The 22,124-nt window shown below is 42.9% G+C and overlaps 1 protein-coding gene across 1 annotated transcript; it reads left to right on the forward strand.

The window, feature by feature from the left end:
- The first annotated feature begins 3,443 nt into the window (after positions 1-3,443).
- tspan33b (tetraspanin 33b) lies at positions 3,444-22,122 on the forward strand. The gene is made up of 8 exons (XM_086163549.1): positions 3,444-3,830; positions 7,636-7,693; positions 8,254-8,381; positions 8,494-8,568; positions 15,212-15,307; positions 15,674-15,802; positions 19,520-19,681; positions 21,038-22,122. Exons 1-8 carry the CDS (start codon positions 3,735-3,737, stop codon positions 21,104-21,106), a joined length of 813 nt encoding a protein of 270 aa, XP_086019675.1. The 5' UTR covers positions 3,444-3,734; the 3' UTR covers positions 21,107-22,122.
- Positions 22,123-22,124: the final 2 nt, after the last annotated feature.

Raw genomic sequence — 22,124 nt, forward strand, 5'->3', positions numbered from 1 at the left:
TGTAAAATGCTCGGCGACCCGTTTCCTTTTCACGTCGATCGACTTCATAATTTCGTGCGAACGCGCGCTTGTCTTAAGGCTCCTTTATGCTCACGCTACGTACCTAAACAAGTGTGTGGACACGTTTGGAACTTTTGCTTAAAGTCAACAGTCATATATTTGCAACGGCTGTTTAGCGATGCATCCGCTGGTGTGAGTTTGTGAGGTGTGGAGTTCATTTCGCAAGTCGCACATAAGCGCACTGTGCAACACTGCCCCTCTTTACTCCTGGTAGTGCTGCAGCATTTGACAAGCCTATGGTTATTTACAAATGAGCACAAATGAGCCTTTACTCATTAGTAAATCTGTCCCCTGTACCTTTCCAGGACAGGAACAGTGCCATTATATTTATATATATTTTTTTTTTATACAAATCTGTGTCTTTATTTTACCGTCCTCATACTTTATGAAGATCTTTGAAAGGAGTGTATTGCCACCCCCCCCCCCCTTCAGTAAACGGTGAAAGCGTGCAAGCGCAGTGATCCGACTGCCTTGCTCTCCAGCACATCAGAAAACACTTTTTTTTTTGCCACCTTCGACGTACTATTTCTGTAATCTCCTAAATCCCGCGCCCCCCCCCCCCCATCACCTTATCTTAAACTGAGTATCCTAAGCAGTGGAAATGTACGCTCTGGAAGTGGTGTGTGTTTGATGTTGTGTTCTGTTGGATGGCACATTCTGATACCTGCCAACCTTGTTCTGTGGAGTTCTCTGCTACATGTGAAAGCACTCTGAATATCTATAGTAGGTGGTGCACTTAGCCTCTCTTTATTCTCTAAATTCTCTATTTTTTAAATAAAGGAAAGAGTGTCACAAAACCCCACGGTACCGTACGCTCATTGCTTTTCATGTTTAATGACTTGATGCTCTCCGTTTCTGTCACTGTCAATTATATCGGCAGTGTTTTAAATAAAAGAAACGCTTGATGCTGATTTTTTTTTTTTTTTTTGAAAGGGGTAGTTTTGGGCAGGACTTGGCTTGAAGTGCAAAAACAGGAAGCAGTGTCACAGCAGATCCCTCGGTGACCTCGATGAAACGAGCGTCGTTCCAGCCTCGTAAAAGAATAACAAAACCGGGGGGAGCTCTCTGGTATAGATGACGAGATGAGATAATGGTAGGCAGCCACTTGGCCAGAGGGGGAAGAACGTGAAAAAAAAAGGATATGATGATCCGATTTGTTTCCAAAGTGCGGAGTTGGCAGCGTAGTATTTTTTTTTGTACGGTGCATTATCCCTTTTATAAACTGTTATCCAGCCCGTGTGTGTTAGTGAGTGGAGTTTTTTTTTTTTGTGCCATTCCATCCTGACTTTTTTATTTTTGTTTGACATCACACTGTTCCTTCTATGCAAAAATTATGACTTTTAGCCTTTGTACAGATTATTTTGTATGAGTAACATGTACTGAAATAAAGTGAACAGAATCAACTTTTTTTTTGGAGGTTTTTCATCCGGCTCATTATGATTTGATGCTATTGAGCTGATATCATTAACCTGCATTCTGAAATGCTTTTACTTTGATAAGTTAGTTTTCATCTGTCCCCAAACTGCATCGCTGAACTTGTTAACCCGTGGTACAGGCGAAGCATCTGCTGCGTTTCTAAAAAAAAATAAGATTAAAAAAAAAAAACTCTTATCAGTTTAATTGCATCGCCACAGCCTTTTGGTCATGCTGTTTTGACATCATGATTTCACACACAAAAACAGAATGACTAACAGGGCTCTGGCTTGGCTGCCGATGATTCCTTTGCGCCTTTAAGTATTTAAATAAACGTCTATTTAAATGTTCTGTTTGAAGGCAAAGGCTGCACAAAGTTTTCTTTTTTTTTTTTTTTTTTTTTTTTTTTCATAAATAAGGGAGGAATTCAAATTCAATTTGGCTTCTGGATCCAAATGTTCACATTTTGCAGACAGGTTTCACCGGGGAAAGGCTGTTAAATGCGCAGAAGGTATGGGGGATGAAAAGCAGCAGGTGGTTTTTTGCTTAACAGCACATAAGAAGAGAAAACTGAGCAATAAGTGCTGCCTCTTTTTCTTAAGCAGCAACATCATGGAGCCAGCACCTGCGCCACTAAATTATTAACTCATCTTATTTTAAGTGATTTTTTTTCTCAGCATAAAAGAGAAGAAAACCACCCATCTGTAAAATAAGACCATCCCATTTCCTCCCCGACCAGCCATTAGCCTCACACTTAGAAGTCTAACAATGATTTCCCATCTGAAGTTAAAAAAAAAGAAAATATGAAGAGTTGATACAGAAAATATCCCCCGCCAACCCCATGGGACTCAGTGTGACTATCCCATTAAAACAAGAGAGACCAATCTCATTATGTCTTTATGTACCTCTGCCAAAGAAAACAAGAAACCTGTGGGGCCTCCTGTTACCATGCCAATGGAAACATTTGATGTGATGAACTGAAAAAAAATAAATAAAAATAACTTACGTGTGATCAACTATTCACAGACGGCCTATTACACATTTACACTAATTTCAGTGTGTTATTCTTCTCCATGACTGATAGTAAAATCCACCCATGTCCAAATAGGTCATAGTTGAACATTTTTCCTTAGTGTTTCCTTATTATTGCTTCCCTGGATTTATTACTTTTTGTTTGTTAATGCATTATGTACATATGTATGCTATGTTTGTTGCTTTTTTTTTTGCACAAGCTAAATTATCTGTAAATGACAAATTCATCATCCATTTATTCATTCATATCTATTTATTATACACACCACTTTTACTACAGTCAGGTTGGCAGGGGTGCTGTAGCCTGTTCAAGCTGTCATTGGATGAGAGGCAGGATTTACCTTGGACCCGTAGATGATAGAGAGAGAGAGAGAGAGAGAGAGAGAGAGAGAGAGAGAGAGAGAGAGAGAGAGAGAGAGAGATAGAGAGATAGATAGATAGATAGATAGATAGATAGATAGATAGATAGATAGATAGATAGATAGATAGTGTCCAATTACCTTACTGCATGTTTTTGCACTGTGGTAGGAAACCACACAGACATGGGGAGAAGACAGAAAAGCCCCGTCATATATTTTCCATGAGGTGTTCCACATACTCCTTTCAACATTTCAACATGAATCTGTAGACCAAACTACGGTTTTACAGAACAATCATTATGATACGATTGCCGATTTGTCATGACAATGTGTAAACGTGCAACCCCAGGAGCGGAGAAGGGATTGTCAAATCATATCTATATTTCATTCTGATTCATCCTTGTGGCTGGAAAAAATCAACATTAAGGTCAAGCCATGGCAGAAAAAGGTGGTGACCTGGAAAGGGCTCGACGTTGTTCTGCTTATTCTCGAACAGAGCCCGGTTTGTGGGAAAAATTTAACTTTTGTCACGACGTCAAGAACCCACCAGAAGCAGCGCACGTGGCAAAAGCTGTCAGAAGATCTTTCAGTCCAAAGCCTGGCCGAGAGACACGTTAACACGTTCGGTCAGCCCGAGATAGCGGGTTTGTAATCTAACCCGCGAGGCCAACGCGGAAAGTTCTGGGTCACACCAGTACGACGGGAGTGGCAACACAACCCCCCACCCCGTCACCCTTTTTTTAGACAGCTTTGGCAGCCCACTGGTGAGAACCCCCCTCCCGCCTCCTCTCGGATCCGCATGGCGGGGTGGGGCCGGGTCTGGATGCTGCCCGGGAGCTCCATGTGTCGCCCGCTTAAAAACCCCAAACGATGGACAGGAAACTTAACCTGAATCGAGCCGAGACGTTCTCCTTCGTCAACCCCTGGATCCGATATTTCCTCTTCTTCTTCAGCTTCTTATTTTGGGTGAGTTTTTGCACGCGCTGAACCGGGGAGGGGCGGCGGGAGGAGGCCGACGAAACAACACGGGACTCAAAACCCCCAAAATCCTACCGACTCGAGTGGCCGATATAGCGAAACTAAAAGGAAGCCGCGTTTATAAATAATAGATGAAGTCAGTCTGTGTCTACAGCTACGAGCAGCAGGACCGCGACTACTGATCTCGGTCGGTCCGTTCACGACTGCAGAAACTGCTTTCATCAAATCATTTAGGAACTGACTCTGAACCCCCCGCACTTCCCCCAACGCCCTTCTGTTCTCAGAGCTAATTGTTTGCTTTTTGTTTTTAATGTATTCCATACCTAACGGCATTGTTTTCAGAAACCCCTGAGTAGTCATACGTCACATTATAGTTGGCCAAATTTGGAGACAGGATCAATCACGTAAGCCGGTTGTTAGAAAGAGTGGGTGGTCAGGAGACAAGCGGGACCGTCAAGGAGATATAAAGAGGTGGGCGAGAGGCTTTGACGGAGTCAGCATTTGTCCCTTGGAGTCGGGTGCTTTCGTACAAACACACACACACACACACACACACACACACACACACACACACACACACACACTCTCACAAACACAGTTAAGACAGACTCCTTCCACATAACTCTCAGTACATGGACCGCATCCGAAGCTTTGTCTACATCTCCATCCCATCCCCCGTTCTTCTAATCCAACTAACACACACATACATTAGAGAGGCAAACACTGCACTGCACACACACACACTGTGTTTAGAGCCAATCAGCAGTAACTGTGGCCCTGCCAGCCACACAGCCTGGCCTGTGTTGACTTTGTTTATCAGACTCGGGCTCAGAAGTGAACACTGCAGACCTAATCCATCGGGCCATTGTCCCCGCATCCCCCCCCCCGCCCCGGCTCAGTTGGGCCGGCTCTCACCTCCGCGCACAATCCATCGGGAGGAGCTGGATTGATCCTCTTTGAATATCCTAAAAGCAGAGCCCAGAATACATTGCACGTGTGTGTCTGTATATGCGTGTGTGTGTGTGTGTCTACTTTGGTGGACACACGCTTACAGTGCTGCCGGTATTTACATAAGCACACAGTGTGGCTGAGCGACAAACGTAGCGTGCCTCACAGCTGCGTTAAAGGGAAAATAGATCATTCGGAAAGCCTTTTGAAAAGAAAAAAAAAAAAAAATACACTTCCAAAAACATGAATCATCGATGTTCCTTTAGCCGCTGTTGCTGCCGCCGCCACTTATCTAAAGAAATTATTGACTGCAAAAACAACAATTTACTTTTCAGAGCTCAGTAACGGACACAAAAATGACAACGTTGCTGTTGTAAATTGACGCAGAGCAACACGGATCGTGTTGATCCCAGGAGATTTGATAGAGGCTATAGAATCAGAGGCTGATCAACAAAGGGCATATCGCTCACACACACACACACACACACATACAAGGATACATAATAAGTAATCAAGATAACGGCTGTGAATTCGAGGGCTGCATGCGAACAATCTGCAGATTGTTATCCGAGGTGAGAAAAACAATCAAGGACAGGCGGCGAATAAGTCTTGGCAGTGCAGTCAACAGAAAGCTCTCTTCCTCCCTCTTCCGCCCTCGTCTTCACCTCGCCGTTTTCCGTTACGATGTCCTGAGACATTTCAATCGCTCCCTCTGCCTTGATGCCGTCGATGATTTTGAGATCTCATTAAAACAGGTGTTCTCCCCTTCAAACCCTCCGCGGCGAGCCCCGCGTCTCGATTTTTTACGCTTAACATTTCCTGCGGCGCCCACCTTTCGTTACCACTTTAATGTTTTTGCGCTTTTTCTTTTTTTCCTCAATGTGCACCGAGCAGGTCCCAGAGTTACAGATTAACTGTGCCATGCTCCTCATGTAAACCACCTCCCTCTCCGCCACCGTATCTCATGACAGCCGACGAGAAACTGTCACGGCACGGAAAACGTGGCGTGAACTCGGCGTATGAAATTAATATTTTCCAGCCCGAGATCAAGGTCTGCAGGGGAGGTCTAGACGAAGGTCTCGCGTGGAGCGGTGACAGAGCGGGTTGCGAGTTCTCCTGGATTCGTGCAATGTTAAATATCGCAATCTTGTCTGACACAGTTTTTGGCGTTGAAATTTTGTGTCTGCCTCGTCGCGTTGACGTCCAGGTTTCTGTGAAAACATGAAAGGGTGAGGATTCCCTGTTTGAATCCACTGGTTGGAAGGAGTACTCCAACAAAAGCATATTTTCTGAGTGGGACATATTTTTTGGGCTAAGGGAAAGGCTTTCAAGGAATCGTGTTTGGCGTCATCCATACTTCTTCGTGCGGGAACCGGCATTTTTGTGTCAACACAGGCAGAGCCAAGAAGATAAAGGACATATTCCTTCATTCATTCATTATCTATACCACTCATCCTGCAGCCAGGATTGTGGCAGGGGCCGGAGTTTATCCCAGCGACATTGTGCATGAGGCGGGATTCACCCTGGAATGGTAGCCGGCAAAATAGATACAGTCATACATCCATCGCATATCTTTAGTCACGAAAGTTGGTCAAGTTGATTGTGTTCACCTATTGCCCATTTAGACAAATCATACATGTTTGACTTCAGTTACAATGACAAAAAGACAGGAGGCAGCACTAGAGGTTGCAGAGATGAAGATGTTGAGGTTCTCTTTGGGAGTGACCAGGATGGAGAGGATCAGGAATGAGTCTATCAGAGGAACAGCACATGTTAGATGTTTTGGAGAGAAGGTCGGAGAAGCCAGACTGAGATGGTTCGGTCATGTACAGAGAAGAGATAGTGAATATATTGGTAGACGGATGCTGGAATTGGAGCTGCCAGGCAAGAGGTCTCGAGGAAGACCAAAGAGAAGATTTATGGACGTTGTGAGAGAGGATATGAAGGTAGTTGGTGTGAGAGAGGAGGATACAGAGAATAGGGTTAGACGGAGAAGGTTGATTCACTTTGGCGACCCCTGAAGGGAAAAGCTGAAAGAAGAAGAAGAAGAAGAAGAAGATACGGGTGGTTCGTGCTGATTTATTGTTTGTTCCCTGGTGTTTTCTCACTCCCTTGTTCTTAGGTTCTTGTCCTGGTCAGGTTTGTTAGTTTATTGGAATTTTACTTTTATAATTGTTTGTTATTTTTTGTTGTACCTTTTATTAAAGCGCATTTAGCCACGGCTGGGGCTGAGACGCGCATTTGGGGTCTAATCTTTGCCAAGTCAGTCAATGGAGTCGAGGTGCGCCTGGTCCGGGAAACAATCAGATGTTGCCCTTGGGGCGTCATTTCCGCCCATGATGGCCTACTTGGGGCCCAAATTCAAGAACCGGTACCATAATCAAACTGTCGGACCAGACGACCACAGAGTTCCCAAACCCCTGCCTTGAGTCTTCAGCCCCCCTGCTAGTTCTTTCCAAAGGCTGCCTTCCTCCTATCAGGTGCCATCGATGGCGTCGATGCCCGCACCTGACGTTGGAGGGGAGGGGGAAAGTTCCAGAGTATCGGGAGCTGTTCCAAGAGGGAAGGGTACAGTCATGACAGTACTGTCATGAGCAGTAGAAAAGAGAAATATCTTTAATTGTTCCGCTATTTCTGCATTCATTGCATTGATTAAATAAAAGGTCACTGTCTCATTTCTCACAAAGAGGTTGATCAATCCATTTATTTTCCTCCTGGCATGGACCCAAGCGTCATATTTCTTTTTCAATAACCATGTTGTCTAAATGTCCTCTTCAAGCAAAACAACAGACATCAAAATTTGAAACCAGCATTTGAAATCTCTCATCTAATCCCTTTTCCGCAGGTCTTCTCCCTGTTGATCGTTGCAATTGGGGTGTACGCCAAAGTCCAGAAAGCTACAGGTACATGCAAAATCACACCGCTCAACATTTCAACGCAAGAAATTCCATATTAGCAAATTTTCAAGGATAAGAAACCTACATTGTGCATGCTGTGGAGATGATTATAATAGAACTGCTTCATATCCATTGGGGGAAAATTACAACCTTTTTTTTTTGTGCCGCACACCTGTTGAGATACATTAACTCACGTGTTACAAATTATTTGGGTCATTCCATTTTTTTTGAGTGTGGGGGGGGGTAATCCGTCTTTTATCTAGTGTCATTATTTTCACATTAAATTCCCAATATTCGGTGGATGGGCAGCGAAAGGATTAACCTGGGCTCATCCCACTGATTACACTACTAAGTCCTTTATAACCCCCAACAGATAAGGGATTATTTAAGGGAATGGATGCAGACGCTGTAGGAGGGGAGGACTATGAAAAAGTGCTTGTGGGAGAGAATTTAAAGTTAAAGAGAGAATAAGAAAGTGGAAGAAATCTGTCAAAACAAGGAGGTACAGGTACAAATAACGCCGGCCGCTCTCTGAACAAGGGCTGTCCTGTTTGTCTTTGTGCCAGACACAGTGCGAGACACGTTCCTGATCGACCCAGCTGTCATCCTAATTGTTGTGGGGGTGGTCATGTTCTTCATCACTTTCTGTGGTTGCATCGGAGCCCTCAGAGAGAACATACGCCTCCTCAAAACAGTAACAGCCAAGTCAAATATTTCCCGGCGCATTGGTCCTGTGAAGCTCTAATGACCGCCAATTCTGGTGTCGAGGTGCACTATTTTTCACGATTTCTATTTTCTGTCTATAGTTTTCCTTCAGCCTTACATTGGTCTTCCTCACCCAGCTGGCCATAGCAATTCTGGGCTTCTTCTACTCTGACCAGGTATCTGCTTCTATTCTGCCACGACCGCGCACTGCATTGGGTACCCACAGTTTTATGCAACAGATCTTTAAAATAGGAAACGTTAAAAAGACGAGTGACCGTCGGCGATGAAACCAGACCTGACGAGGACGCGGTTAAATAAGGAATCCATTTTGGGACTTATTTTGATGAGTCAGCAAACTCACACGGGAATTATCCCATCATGTATTGAACACAGCCCAGCTGACCAATTAGGCAACAGTAGTAGCCCAAAATATTAGTTTTGATCGCGAAAAAATTTAGCTTTTAAACCTGCATGATCTTTTGATTTTCCAATTATTATTTTTTTTGTATACAACTTCCGCCGACGGTCTGCTAACAATGGGGGATTACCTCAACTCAGCAGGTCGTTACTGCCGTTCGGGACAATGAGACGCCGTCCAGCTACTGGATGCATCCAGTAACTGCTAAGAACAGATTAGCTGACAACCCTGGAAAGACAGCTGACCGTTGGGAAGAAACCCCCAACCCACCCCCGACCCCGCCAAGGCCGGCAGGGACCGGTAACCCCTGCCTTCAAAATCCAACGTGACGGGAATATTCTCGCCATCTTATAAGAAAACCGACAATAACGATGAGCTAGGGGAGCAAGAACGGGGGTCTCACGTCGATGGGGTGTTTAAAATGTCGATCCCATCAGTCGAGCGAAGTGCACACGGAGTCTGGCAGCGGATCAAAAATTCCCAGGGTGTCAGCACCACCTGCACCCGTCCGTCCAGCCTGAAGGCTCATCTACAACTGCAGAGATGAAATAATAACAACAATAACTTGCACACATGCTCAGAGTTGCTTGTCTTTCGGCTCTTTAAGTCTTTCTTCCCACTCCTTTTTCTAATTCTTAGACGCCCCAAAAAATTCTCACATCTAAAAATACTCGACCTGTTACAGTGTAGTAGTACAGCTGCTTTAATACCTCTTATTTCAAGTGTTCCTACGTTGTAATTGAGAGTTGTTGTAATTCATTTATTCCATAACTGCAAGGCTGTAATTTGTCCTGCAGTCGAGCTCCACCACGTGACCCTGAGAGCCGCTCCTCGTATATCAAGATTCCACTGCAGGCGTCATATTACGGGATGACCGGAGGCAGCGTGTGTGGGCTGCAACCTTGAGACGTCCTTGACTCGAGCAACGCGTTTCCCAGTCTCTGCCCCGTCCCTTCATATTGTAATCTCATGGCATTATAATCAGCACTGCCTCGGGATGGGGGGAGGGGCTCCTGACCATATTTGTTCGTTTCCCGGAGTTAAAGGTAGCTCTTTTACAACTTTGAAACGTCCAAAGACGGCAGCGGGATGAGTGAGTGAATCACGGCCGCCGTCAGAAAGCTTTAAAAACAATACTCTCAATATGATCGAATCCAAGCGCGATTAAAAGGCCCTTAACGGCAACTTCGGTATCTGGGTTACTCAAATGCATCTTTCATATCTCGGCGACGAAAAGCAAAACTTTTTTTTAGCATAGAATAAAAAGTAAAGACGCTCACTCGTGACAATTCGTCTGCGTGGTTTCTTTTTGAAACTTAAACATTTCGAGCCGGATTCTGCTCACCTATTCTGGATCTGGTGGGCTTTAAGCCTTTAATGAACATTTATTGCGTATTAGTTCTGCTATGCTGTGCAGGGGAAATTAAAATAAAAGCAACAAATGGAAACCAACCAAGCCCGGTTTCACTAGAGTGATGTAACGTCTCAAATTCCCGAGAACGTCGCAACGTGTTTCCAAATGTTTGTGTTTATCCCGCAGACATGGTTCCAGAGTTCTCATTTCTGGGAACAATGAATATGATTATTTTATAATCCATGAAAACAGCTAACTTCAAAACCAAGTGTGAGACAAATGAAAGTTGACTGTTTCACTAAACACTGGAAAAGTGACTAATGACAAGGGATGCGGTACTTTCAGAATGAATGGTGTTAGCCCTCTGCCGCAATAGTAACTTCTTCCCGTTGCTATGGTTTCTCCTAATTGCCATTAACTATGGTGGGCTGGAGCGAGCTGTTCCCCGCTGTACTTAACAGAGCCTGCTATCCAGGCTTTTGCAATGATGATGAGATGTTCGGCCCTGAAAGACATCAAACACCGTGCACGCTAAGATCTATGAAGTGCTGAGAAAGGTTCCACTAGGATAGATTCCCAAACCCAACAAGCCATTGTTCATATTTAAAAAGACATTCACATTTTCTCTTTCACTTTCACACATTTCCTGTCGTCTGTCAGCCTTTGAAAAATGCACTGTTCCAACCAAGACAAAATAGTCCCGTAGTGGCTGATGTAGACTGATGTAGCAGGTTTGCAGCAGAGAGATGCTCTTGCAGATATGTAGGCATTGTTTGTGGTGATAATAGGATATTAATGCTGCCTATTTTCATTGTTTGTTGGGAATCCGGACGCTATCTGACAAAGTCCGGATGCTAAATACTGGAAAGATCTTCCAGGATCACCGTGGTTGGTGTACTGATGTTCCAAGGCGCATAGCAGGGTATTTGCTAACTCATGAATCATAGAGGGGTTTGGGGCAAAAACGCTAATAAAAGGAGTCTCATGCACCTGAGGCGGGTGAGTCGCTGACCCACGGCCTTTGACCTGAAACAGAGAAGGGTTTTTTTTCCTCAAAGAGCCGATCAACTATTTCCTTTCTGTTTTGAGTGAAGAGGGAATAATGTAAACAGCACAGAAAGCCACAAACTATTCTATCCTATGCTTCCCTCCTCTGCACACACCCTGAAGAAAACACAGTTTGATTCCTTTTCTTCAATTCAACATGAGAAATCCATCCTTCATTATTTTCCCCGGACACACACACAGGCCTATCGCATTAAGGGTGCTTTGTGAATGTAGTTATACAATTCACTCATTTATTTTTTTCAACATTCACCGAGGGTATTAAAGAGCGAGCAATAATGCTCAGATCCCACTCGGAAAGCTAATATTGACCTTTTTGTGAGTTACACACCACATCAACAAATCTCCCGCCGTCGTAAATCCTGATGGATCACATGATCCCGACAGTTAATCAGCTGCTAAGCCATCTTGTGCCTCTGATTCTGCGGCAGGATATTATTAATTATTGTCGATGTCGTCTTTAATAACTGTCTCTTGATTCCAATGTCCATCTGGAGTAAATAAAAATCGTTTTCTGCAGAGTCGCAAGGATGCGGGTTGACATAATGAGATAATAGGTGGTATATGGGTGTGTGTGTGTGTGTGTGTGTGTGTGTGTGGTTACAACGTGCTTTAACCAGGCTATGCACAACATACATCACAGCGTCCTTTTTCTCGCAACAGCAGTAATCCAGCTTGAGAAAATTAGTCTATTTAATATACCTGTCTCCTCCCGAGCGGTCTGAAAGGCACCACCTGGCAGAAGAAAGTGAAGAAAAATTAGGAGACATAATTAAAACCATCGCCCCGACAAAAGCGCAGGAAAAAAGAATTGAGTGGACTTTTCTCCCAGCAAATCATTTTAAATAATAGATAATCCACCGCTGTGCGGCAAAGTTTTACTCGGCTAATCTGGGTCCGTGTTCTCCGGGGGGGGGAAGCGGTGGTACCGCTTGTTCCTGCGTGTGTCAAAGAGCGTTCAAAGGGAGGCTCCAGAAGGGAGCTTTTTGTTAAGGGAAGTGGAGGACGTGTGGTTTGCTTTAAGTGCAGCATCAGCTTCACGTTCGGCGGAACTCGAGATGCCGGATGTCGCTGCAGAGTACAAATTGCCTTCGGAGAAACCGGCAGCTCGCGCACCTGCTACACTTGCTAGGTTTCCAAGATTTATAGAACAAGACTGTAACCACCCAGAATAAGCATCAAATTCATCTTGCCACAGTAGCTTCACCGTGTCCGCGATTGTTTTAATGGGTCCGTTTTTCCTGTTCCTCCCCGGATGAAACCCCGCACACCAATAGAGATAATTAGCGAGCCAGCCCATAATGAGACAGTTGAAAATTGGCACGACACAGTTTGAAGGTTTTCGATTATAAACAAAATACCTTTCATCACTTCGGAAATTCCTAAGTGGATTTGCACAAACTGCATTTTGGGTATATCTGTATCACCAGAGGGTTTCACACAGAACTGGAGGCGAACCCAAGTTAAATAACTAGCACGTTATCTGCTATGTAATTTTCACCTACCGCAAAAGTTAATAAGGCTCTCTCAATCATTGTCAAAACCTGGTGTGGCAAATATACATTCTTTTTCTTGGAGACGTCCCACATCTCTGAGAGCTTTCCTCGGTTCTAACAGACCGTGGGAAGTTTCCTGTACATAACCGCCGGGGTTTGGGAGGGAAGAGGCATTGGGCCACGTTAAGAAGGACGCGTTGATAAATGAGTTGTTTTGCAGCTATGAGGTTGAAAGAGATTGTAATGTTAACCAACACCCAACCCCAAGTAGTTGTGCACCAGAAACTTGCTGCGATCTTTTAAGAACTGAAGACACCTCCCGGATGAGAGACCAGTTGGGTTCCGCCAACGAGCGACCACGCCCTGCAAGACCGAAAACCCCGATGGGTTCGCGCAGCCTTTCATTAAAATATTTGTGAAATACCGCTCGAGAGATGTACAATCACAGAGAAAAAAAATAAACGTCTTAAATAAATAACGGCCGACGGCTGCCGACGATCGCGAGTACGGGGCAGCGAGGCCCGGCGATACCTCGCTTCTCCCTCGTGTTGTCTGTCAGCGTTCGGACTGCCTGCTGCTAAACAGAGCAGTTTAACAACCCTCCCAGCATCCTTCCCCGCTAAATGATTCAAATGCTCCGGCACTTCAAAGTGGAACCAAATGTTCCATTTCAACGGCTCCCTTGAAGGAAACTTTGCCACTAATGACATGGGGAGTCATGTTGGCGGGCTCTGTGGCCCACGAGCATGTGTGGAAAGATAAAAAACAGGAGGATGGGATTGTTGCTAAAATCAGAAGACAATTTAATAAGTACTACAGGATGAGAATACTTGATAGGCTTTACAGTACTTATCAAAACAACCTGCTCTGACGCACGCTGTAATACAAACATCCTGAGAGCCTTCAGCAAGCTGCACACAGAAGTTAATTTCATGTTAAATGAAATTTCAAAAGTTCAGCGGATTATTAGCATACGGTTTTCCTATTAGCATATATTACGCCGTATCTCGAGTGGCAAAAAAAAAGATGGGAGATGTTCATTAAATACTGTTTTAATACTCGTGAGCTTAATATTTACAATGTAAGTCCCCTGGAAAATAATATATCATGCCCAATAAAGTCAAGTGGAGTAGTACAGTGATTTTATTGTATAAAAAATATGAAATGATGGCATTCAAGCAAGTGTCAGCGGCAGCTTACTGATGTGAAAGCAACCTGAATCAGGTGCATTGATCTGAAAAGTGACTTATATTCGCATAAAATTACATTTCCAAATATTGAGGATTACCTTGCCAGGTTTTGACAACCTGTGTACACCAAGTTGAATTACGCTTTGCTGAGCCTGTTTGCAGGAATTCAGCGGTGCCCTTGTGTCCGAGGTGCTTTACGGCGGCTATTTAATGCAGCACTAGTGTTTTACGGTCAATCAAATAAAACCGGAGTCCGGGTGGGAGTTTCTGTTTTAAAAATCTGATGGCTGAATTGGCATGCTGCTCCAATATAACGCCCTCTTATGTTATAATTGAATGCCAGGTGTTCATGTGTGCTTCCGAAAGCTAAAACTTTAATCCCCAAGTAGCCCATACTGGCAGGAATGCTTTAGTTAAACAATTATAAACCATGGTCGGAATTTTTTATTTATACTGGTTTGAACAAAATTACTCAGTGGCAATGCCAGGAGGCCGCTGTTGTTGATTTAGCTGCAGCATGAGGCTTCAGGGCGAATCTTTCCTTATGTTAGGAGTCTAATTGCAAGTATTGACTCACAACTCATAGTGAGACCAAATAACTCTAAATGTGATTTTTTTTTTCAGAAAATAACAAAAAAATCAGTCATCATCAATTTCGATGAAACACAATGCTTTATGGCTTTTTGTTCCTGGGAATGATTTTAAGCAGAAAATGATATTGTTTGAAAGAAATGACAATACTCAACAGAGAATTTAACACGCTATAATATTTCAGCAATAATCTTAAAGTGTCAGGATGACTGTATCTGCATGTTGCAGACATCGCGCTATTCCAAGTCCATATCCACTGTGTAGACTTCTTAAAAACTGTTTATAATTAACTTTGCAAAGTGGTACTGCCTGTTGTTCTCAAATAACAATTTTTCACACTGCAGATTTTCTCTTTTCTAAAATTCAACTTGCGATGTCATCCAGATGTGAGCTAAAAGGAATGCAAAAAACAAAATATTAGGCCAAAATAATGGGATTTATAAGAACAACATCTTTTCAAATTAAAAAGAGAAGCATCTAAGTGTTAAGAAATTCTCCTGGATTGTGAAGAATTTTTCCTCAGACATCCTGTCATATGGCCATGACCTTCCACTGCCATAATCAAATCAATTCATTCTTGAGCCGGAGTGAACGCATGCAAAATTTGATAAGGGTCTTGTGAGTGTGGTGGGTAGGTTTATTTTTAATTAACTCATGAATTCATCACTTTAGAGTTTTAAACTCTTGCGTCTTTCTCCCGTTAAGACACGCGATGCGGTGGGAAAATTTGTGAAGAAAGCCATCGTGCACTACAGGGATGACCTGGATCTGCAGAATCTAATGGATTACATCCAGAAAGAGGTGACCCGGCCCGTCCCCATAAGTATAAGTGGCTGTAATTTTGTGTGGTTTTTATCACCGTCACGCGAAGCTTAAGATTCATCACAAGAGCTTTGTTGACGTCTGACTTCCTAACCAGGAAACCGCAATGAGTGACCACAGAGCTGTAAGTCTCATGTTATCTTTTTAGAGTTAATTCCACATGACAGGATAGGTTCTACCTACTTCCTCTTTTCCCGGGGATCTCCTCGTGTGAAATTTGCCCTCCATCTGCACACATTGGCACACTCGGAAAACATGGGTTTTCCCACGAGACGGCCAAGACTGGCAGGATATTGTGTACAGAGCAAGACCGTGTTGCTAAATATAAACCTCTCTCTCAAACAGTTCAAGTGCTGCGGATGGAACAACTACACAGACTGGTCTTGGAATCTGTATTTTAATTGTACGGATGACAACCCCAGCTCAGAGAGATGTGCCGTGCCTTACTCCTGTTGCACTCCGGTTCCTGGGGAGGTGAGTTGTAATTTTTCCTTTTTTTTTTTTTTTTTTTTTTTAAGAATTCCTATCACACAGTGAACAAGCAAATAATTGCATGCACCTCACAGACAAAAAGGCAAAAAAAATATTCCGCTTCGAAGAGGGATCGCAATAGGCTTACTGTCAGTTAGCAACATTATTTAGCCCCAGAGGGTTTCCGTAGTAATCCAGTATGAAGTAATTAGTTCATCTCCAACGTGCTCTGTTCAAAAGCATTTATTTGTCGTTCTCGGCGAGTGCAGAAAGTCACATTGAAACATGACACCCCAAACCACTTTGTGGATTGTCAAGACAGCTGACAAGTGCCATCCAGTGGAAAAAGTCATGAGATGTTGGGGACAATTCAGATGCAGATGTCAGAATCGCCCATTATTCCCTGGGGGTCCGTGGTGGTACCTTTTAACAGGCACTTCCCAGTCATTTTATGACTGATCGAGGCACCTATTTTCCAATAGGTGGCAAGCTTTAACTTTTAACTTCCAACATAATGTATCGCTTCAGTGAATAGTCAACTGTGTCCCAAAATCAAAAATTGTGATCATTTCAATGACATGTGTGTCTTAGCCACATAATATTTTACATAACAATATGATTAGACTAGCCAAGAAGTTACAGAAATGAATACCTAAGAATGACCATAAGATACACAGTATCTAGGAAGGCCATGGGAGGGCGCATTGGTTGTTCTTCTCACCTCAAAGCTATAGGGTTCTTGATTCAAGACCATTTTGCATGTTCTACCCATGTCCAACTTTGTACCCAGCTTTCTGCCGCCCGACCCAAGACTCCATACGACCCCATGAGTGCAGGATAGTGAATCTGCAAGGAGGGGTGGTCTTTTCATACATCAGAAGTCTTGCTGTGAGCATAAGCTGCAACGGGTGTGCAGAAAATCTGAAAAGCTGCGATAAAGCGGAGGCCACTGATGCTCGATGTAGTTCGTCCAATTACGTTACGGCAGCTGGAACAGGAGGGGGAATTTTGCAGGCCCGTGATCCGAGACAATCCTTATCGATGTTTCTCCGGCAACAAAAAAAAGACGTAACGCTTTAGCGGTGGTAATCTCAACTACTGTAAATGATAGTAAGAAGTGTGTGAAACAAATGGAGTTGTTATTTGTCAACTTGGTATGGATGAATGGAAAGAATCAGCTATTTGGGCTTCACGCACCATTAAAGTGCAACACACATTTGGTGCCAATCCACTTCTCAGCATGCAAATTTGCATCGGATCGTCTTTGTATGAATATGACAGCATTTGGCAAAAAATGCAACACTAACCCCCCCCCCCCATACACACACACACACACACACACACACACACACACAAACACACATGCTCTGTAAACATGAAATTATCCAGGCTTTACCATAATGGGCCATATGTCGACAGCAAACTCCGGTGTAAGTCAGACTGGACAGCGGGCAGTGTTTGCCTAGCAGTCTTCCTAACGTTATATGTTCCTCAGAGCGGATTGGCTCAAAGCAGGGTTCTCGCCACCGAAAGGACAAAAAGTTGTGTGTGCCGTGATGAGTTTATTGTGGAAACTGCAGAGAAATAAAAAAAAAAAATAGCATTTGTGCATGAAATATCAAGACAGGGCAAAGACGGCATCTTCAGCATATACCCCGAAAAACAAAGACCATTAGATTCCGAAAAACAAATTCTAAAATATCGACAGGGTCATGTTACACTTTAATTCCACTAACGAAATCAGTAACTAGAATAACCATGTTTTGTTCGGAACACTATAAATCCAAAGTTTTATTTCTGGTCTCCATCCCTCTCAGTCACGTCTGCAGAAACAAAGGTGTCTGAAAAAGGTTTAGGATTAATTTGCCACAAAGGAAATAAGTAGAGTCAACCATTATCTTTAATAGACAGTAATTGGCTTAACATTTCTTAAATCCTTTTCTCCTGCTGCTCTTCCCACAGCCACCTAAACATCTGACCTACAAAATCAGCAGCCAGGAGTTTTCATGACTGAAGGAAAAATGCAGGTCTACATTCAGGCCCGTTTTTCCACACACATTCACGTCTAAAAGCTCTCATTCTGACAGCTGCCAAATGATAACTTTTGTTTTTTTTCCCTCCGTGTTCAGCTTGTGATGACAGATCCTCACTGCAGCTCGTGCTCCGCCTACACAAACTCGAACCCTTGTTAAATGCAGTAGCAGCAAAAATTGGCGAAAAGGTCAACTGTAGGTTTTCACTATTCAGGCGTAGAAAGGGCAGAGGGGCATGTTAAACCGACGTCTATAACATAAAACATCAAAATGTTTCAACCGATACAGAGGTCGGGGTTTCGTCTACCTAACAAAAAAGATGTCCAAGCGAGATATTAATCTATATTAATTGCAGTATTGCATTAGTAGAGATATAACACAAAAAAATGGAAATGGATAATTGCCAAGTGGGAGTGACCTGTTTCAACACAAAATTGACAGAATTTATGGTCCATTGTATTTCTATTTTAGTTAGCTATTATACCAGGACTAAAAAACATTTCGTGTCTGTTTTGCTGCGATCTTAAGTGAAAAGTTTGACCAGGAATTCACGGAATGCCAAGTCAGCTTTTGAACAATGTTTTCCTCCTATTTTGTCCCGTCCAGATAGATAAACCGAAAGAGCCTACGTATTACTGATTCCAGTCCCACTTTTTTGTGATGATGTAACAAAATTCGGTCCAAATTTCCTTCGAGATGGAAAGGAAACAGCAGCAGGGGACACATTAAAAACAAAGTTATGTCAGTTGTGTATGAACAATCTGGGAATTCAATTTTGAAGATCTAATTTACTTGATTTATCAAGGGAGCCAATTGCAATTAGGACATTTAATTGTAACAAGGGAATTTTTCGGTATCTGAGTAATTTTCTGAACACGCTACGATATCAGACTGATTGATGTTCTAATTATCAGCAGATCAACAGATACATAACATGGAAGTTGAAACAGAATACGCCTGTCAATGTTTCCGACGTATGGTTGTCGGATATCATCTGCAGCTGGCGGCGATATGACAAACTGCCACGCCAGTGTGACGGCGTGTGGATAAGGACACTCTGATCTTGCATATTCTAAGAATTAACCTTTGCCTTCACAAAAAACACCGTTTTTGTCGGACTATCTTTCAAACGCACACAGTCACACCGCTTCACCGGTGTGATAGCTGAGAGTTCTATTTTGTCTGGAGAACGAGAAAGCGTGGCCGTAAAACCGTCGCAAGATTATTGATTTTATGCCACCCCGCATGGAAAAGGGATCATGACAACCTCATTTTACATGGTTGAAAAAAAAAAAATCAATTAAATAAACATTATAGGAGTTGATGCAGTACTGCAACCTGCTGTTGATAGTCTGCCAGCGCGTGGGCACGCCGGCAATCTCATGGACTTCCATGTCATGTCTAATGGATTTACCTGCACGGGATTTAAATGTTGTCCTCCTGTCATTTCCTGTCCTCTTTCCTTTCCAAAGCCCTTTTAGTCGGCTGCCTTTTAGGAATCCCTCACTCAGCTGTCACTGTGGTTAATAACTTCGTTGGTGCAGGAATCCAACGGCATCATCTTGGTGGCATTTTCACGACTTGAGGTCGATGGGGTTAGAAAAAGACGAAGACTTATAAAACTAGGAAATCCTAAAAAGAGTTATGGTTGTTTTTTTTGTTTTTTTTTGTTACCCCGGCCACACAGGCTGTCATCAACACTATGTGTGGTTTTGGGGTTCAAACCCTCAACTACCAGGAGGCGGATAAGTCAATCTACCCAGTGGGCTGTGCAGATCGAGCAGTGATGTGGATTGAGTCTCATCTGTTGCTAGTAGGAGCTCTTGCCCTGGGCCTGGCCTTGCCTCAGGTAACAGCACACACAGTAACACCAGCACAATCCTTGACCACAACTGGTGCCCACAAGGACTTTGTTAAATAAACAAACACACACAGTTCAACTGAGGTATCAACTAGAACCCCACCAACTGGAGTGTGTGGCAATCAACATATTGATAGGCCCTGCTCCCTGAGAGGAGGGTTCATGTAGTGCATTGGACTGAGAAATAGTCAGAGAAACACTTCATCAATCAGGGCTCTCTCCCATTTATAGTTCACACACACACACACACACACACACACACACACACACACACACACACACATCAATAGGAGAGCATCACCGAGCAACCCTGCACAACCATGCTCTGTTTCCTATAGAATGACCCAATCTTTGTGGACAAGAAAAAAAAAAAACAATTTCATCAAAATCTTATTTAGATAAACTTAGCCAAGAGGGAGTGAGGTTAATGTGAGGTCACTGAATAGAACGTATTTATATTGTACGATTATACCTGGACAGCAATAACTAGGCACACGGGGATAATAAAAAATTAACAGCGGCATTACATATTTATGACACAGTGATAAATTGAAAATGCAGGGTTATGTGCCATCCAGTTGAAAGTCTACATTTGATTGCGAAGGATCACGTATCCCTTACGAACACAGGATACTGACTATTTCCTGTGGACCGAAGGCGGCTTCACAAAGCACTGCAACCCTGACACATAATGGATCATTAATGGGTAAAGTCAATGTTTAAGACTGGCCATGAAATCAAATTATCACTAATCAGGAGCGGTCACAATATAATTAGTACACTTATTTAACAAAATTTTGTCACATTGCATTGTCACTAAAACAGCATGCCGTTCCAGTCTGTCTTTTAAAGGCACGTGGGCACGCACGCACAAACGCGCGCACATCTGGCTGATTGGGTCCCCGCCGGTTGAGAGGGAAGCATGTGAAGCACCCAGGAGTCCTGTCAAAAATAATTGCATTAGCATTCTTAGCGCTTTGATGTTATTTTTTTTTCTTTTTTGTCTCATCTATTCTGCCAAAAATATTTTATTGGATTTATATCAGTTTTTTCAATCGAGACTCTTGAGACGTTTATTTTTTTCTTCGAATGCGGCTACACAACGTGTGAGGTGAGAAATCAGGTCTTGGGATGTAATGAAAATAAACGTAGTGATAATACTGTAAAGTCGGGCAACTATAATTAACCCGCCATCTAAACAGTCTTGTTTAATTTTGACACATTTCATCCGTGTGCCAAGTGAGCATTGCGACAGCCTTCCAAGGGGACCTTGGGATGTTCGGCAGTCTGTTCATTTACTCGGGGTCTGTTCTGTAATCTAAAGTGGCTGCCGCTGTCCCCCAGATCGCAGGCATTGTGCTGTCCCAGATCCTAATTTCTCAGATCCAGGACGAGATTGCTTCGGTTCTGTGAGCACAGATGCTGAGAAGAAGCGCGGAAGGAGCTCACTCACAGGCCTCGAATTAACTCCTCAAGACTCATGCACAGAGTGATTCATTCTGTTGTATTACAGCACTATTAATATTGTTGTCTTAATGTGATGACACTTATGTACAAGCTTGATTCTGTAAATAATTTGTATAACTCATCAAATTCAGAGAGTACTTGTACTGCATTGGAACAGGGTTTTGTAGTGACACTGACCAAAGGATTCACCTTTTTAAAGTATTAAAACGTCGACGTGACGTAGACATTTGCTAATTTCCTTTACTGGGGACTTAGTGCGCTTTACTGCTAATTCATATGTGAACTGACAATGTGAGATTTTCATAATGAATGTAGATAAAGTTTTAAATGATGTATGATATATAACATATTGACTGGTGACTGATGTTGTGAATGAACAGCTGCAACTTCAGAACAGTAACTGTTTTTCTTTTCTGTTTTTTTTTTTCTTTTTCACCGTTATGCCAAACTGAAGCCAGCTAGCGATGGATGTCTTTATCCAATCATCTATTCGTGCCACAGTGCGCCTATGAATCAGGCTTTTCAAAGTTGGCTGATCCAGCAAATGGCTTTTTGGGCTGTAGAGATGGAGGGATGTAACTGAGGGGGCAATTCCGCAAGCTATAAAATGTCAGTTTCAGAAACAAGATTATTTCAGGTCTGCTAATGGATAAATGTTGATATTTTCTTCTGGAACATGAAGCCCAGATTAGTTTTAAACAAACAAACACATGAACAAATAAATAAATAACCAATGTTCCAAATGGAAGTCCTCAACTTCTTGAGAAATCTAATTAAAATACTTCAAGAAAAAAAAATAGTGAAATATGATTTTACAGGATAATTGATGTAGCAAGAGGTGAAATGAAAGCTTAACTTGAGAAATATCGTTTTTCTTGTTGTGCACAAACAATGGGATAATAACAAATGTACCTTTGTATAACTGCAAATTTTGTAGTTTATTTTTTGTCAAAAAAGATGACTG

Source organism: Fistularia commersonii, chromosome 17 (genome assembly GCF_037954325.1).
Source record: "Fistularia commersonii isolate RoL2024-O1a breed Wild chromosome 17, RoL_Fcom_v1.0, whole genome shotgun sequence".
NCBI lineage: Eukaryota > Metazoa > Chordata > Actinopteri > Syngnathiformes > Fistulariidae > Fistularia > Fistularia commersonii.

What these genes read in the sequence shown, in the direction of transcription:
- tspan33b (XM_086163549.1), top strand. Translation starts at nt 3,735, where the DNA reads ATGGACAGGAAACTTAACCTGAATCGAGCCGAGACGTTCTCCTTCGTC. An exon ending in CAAAGTCCAGAAAGCTACAG is followed by an intron (nt 7,694 to 8,253) that starts GTACATGCAAAA and finishes TCTTTGTGCCAG; the next exon opens with ACACAGTGCGAGACACGTTC. An exon ending in TGGGCCTGGCCTTGCCTCAG is followed by an intron (nt 19,682 to 21,037) that starts GTAACAGCACAC and finishes GCTGTCCCCCAG; the next exon opens with ATCGCAGGCATTGTGCTGTC.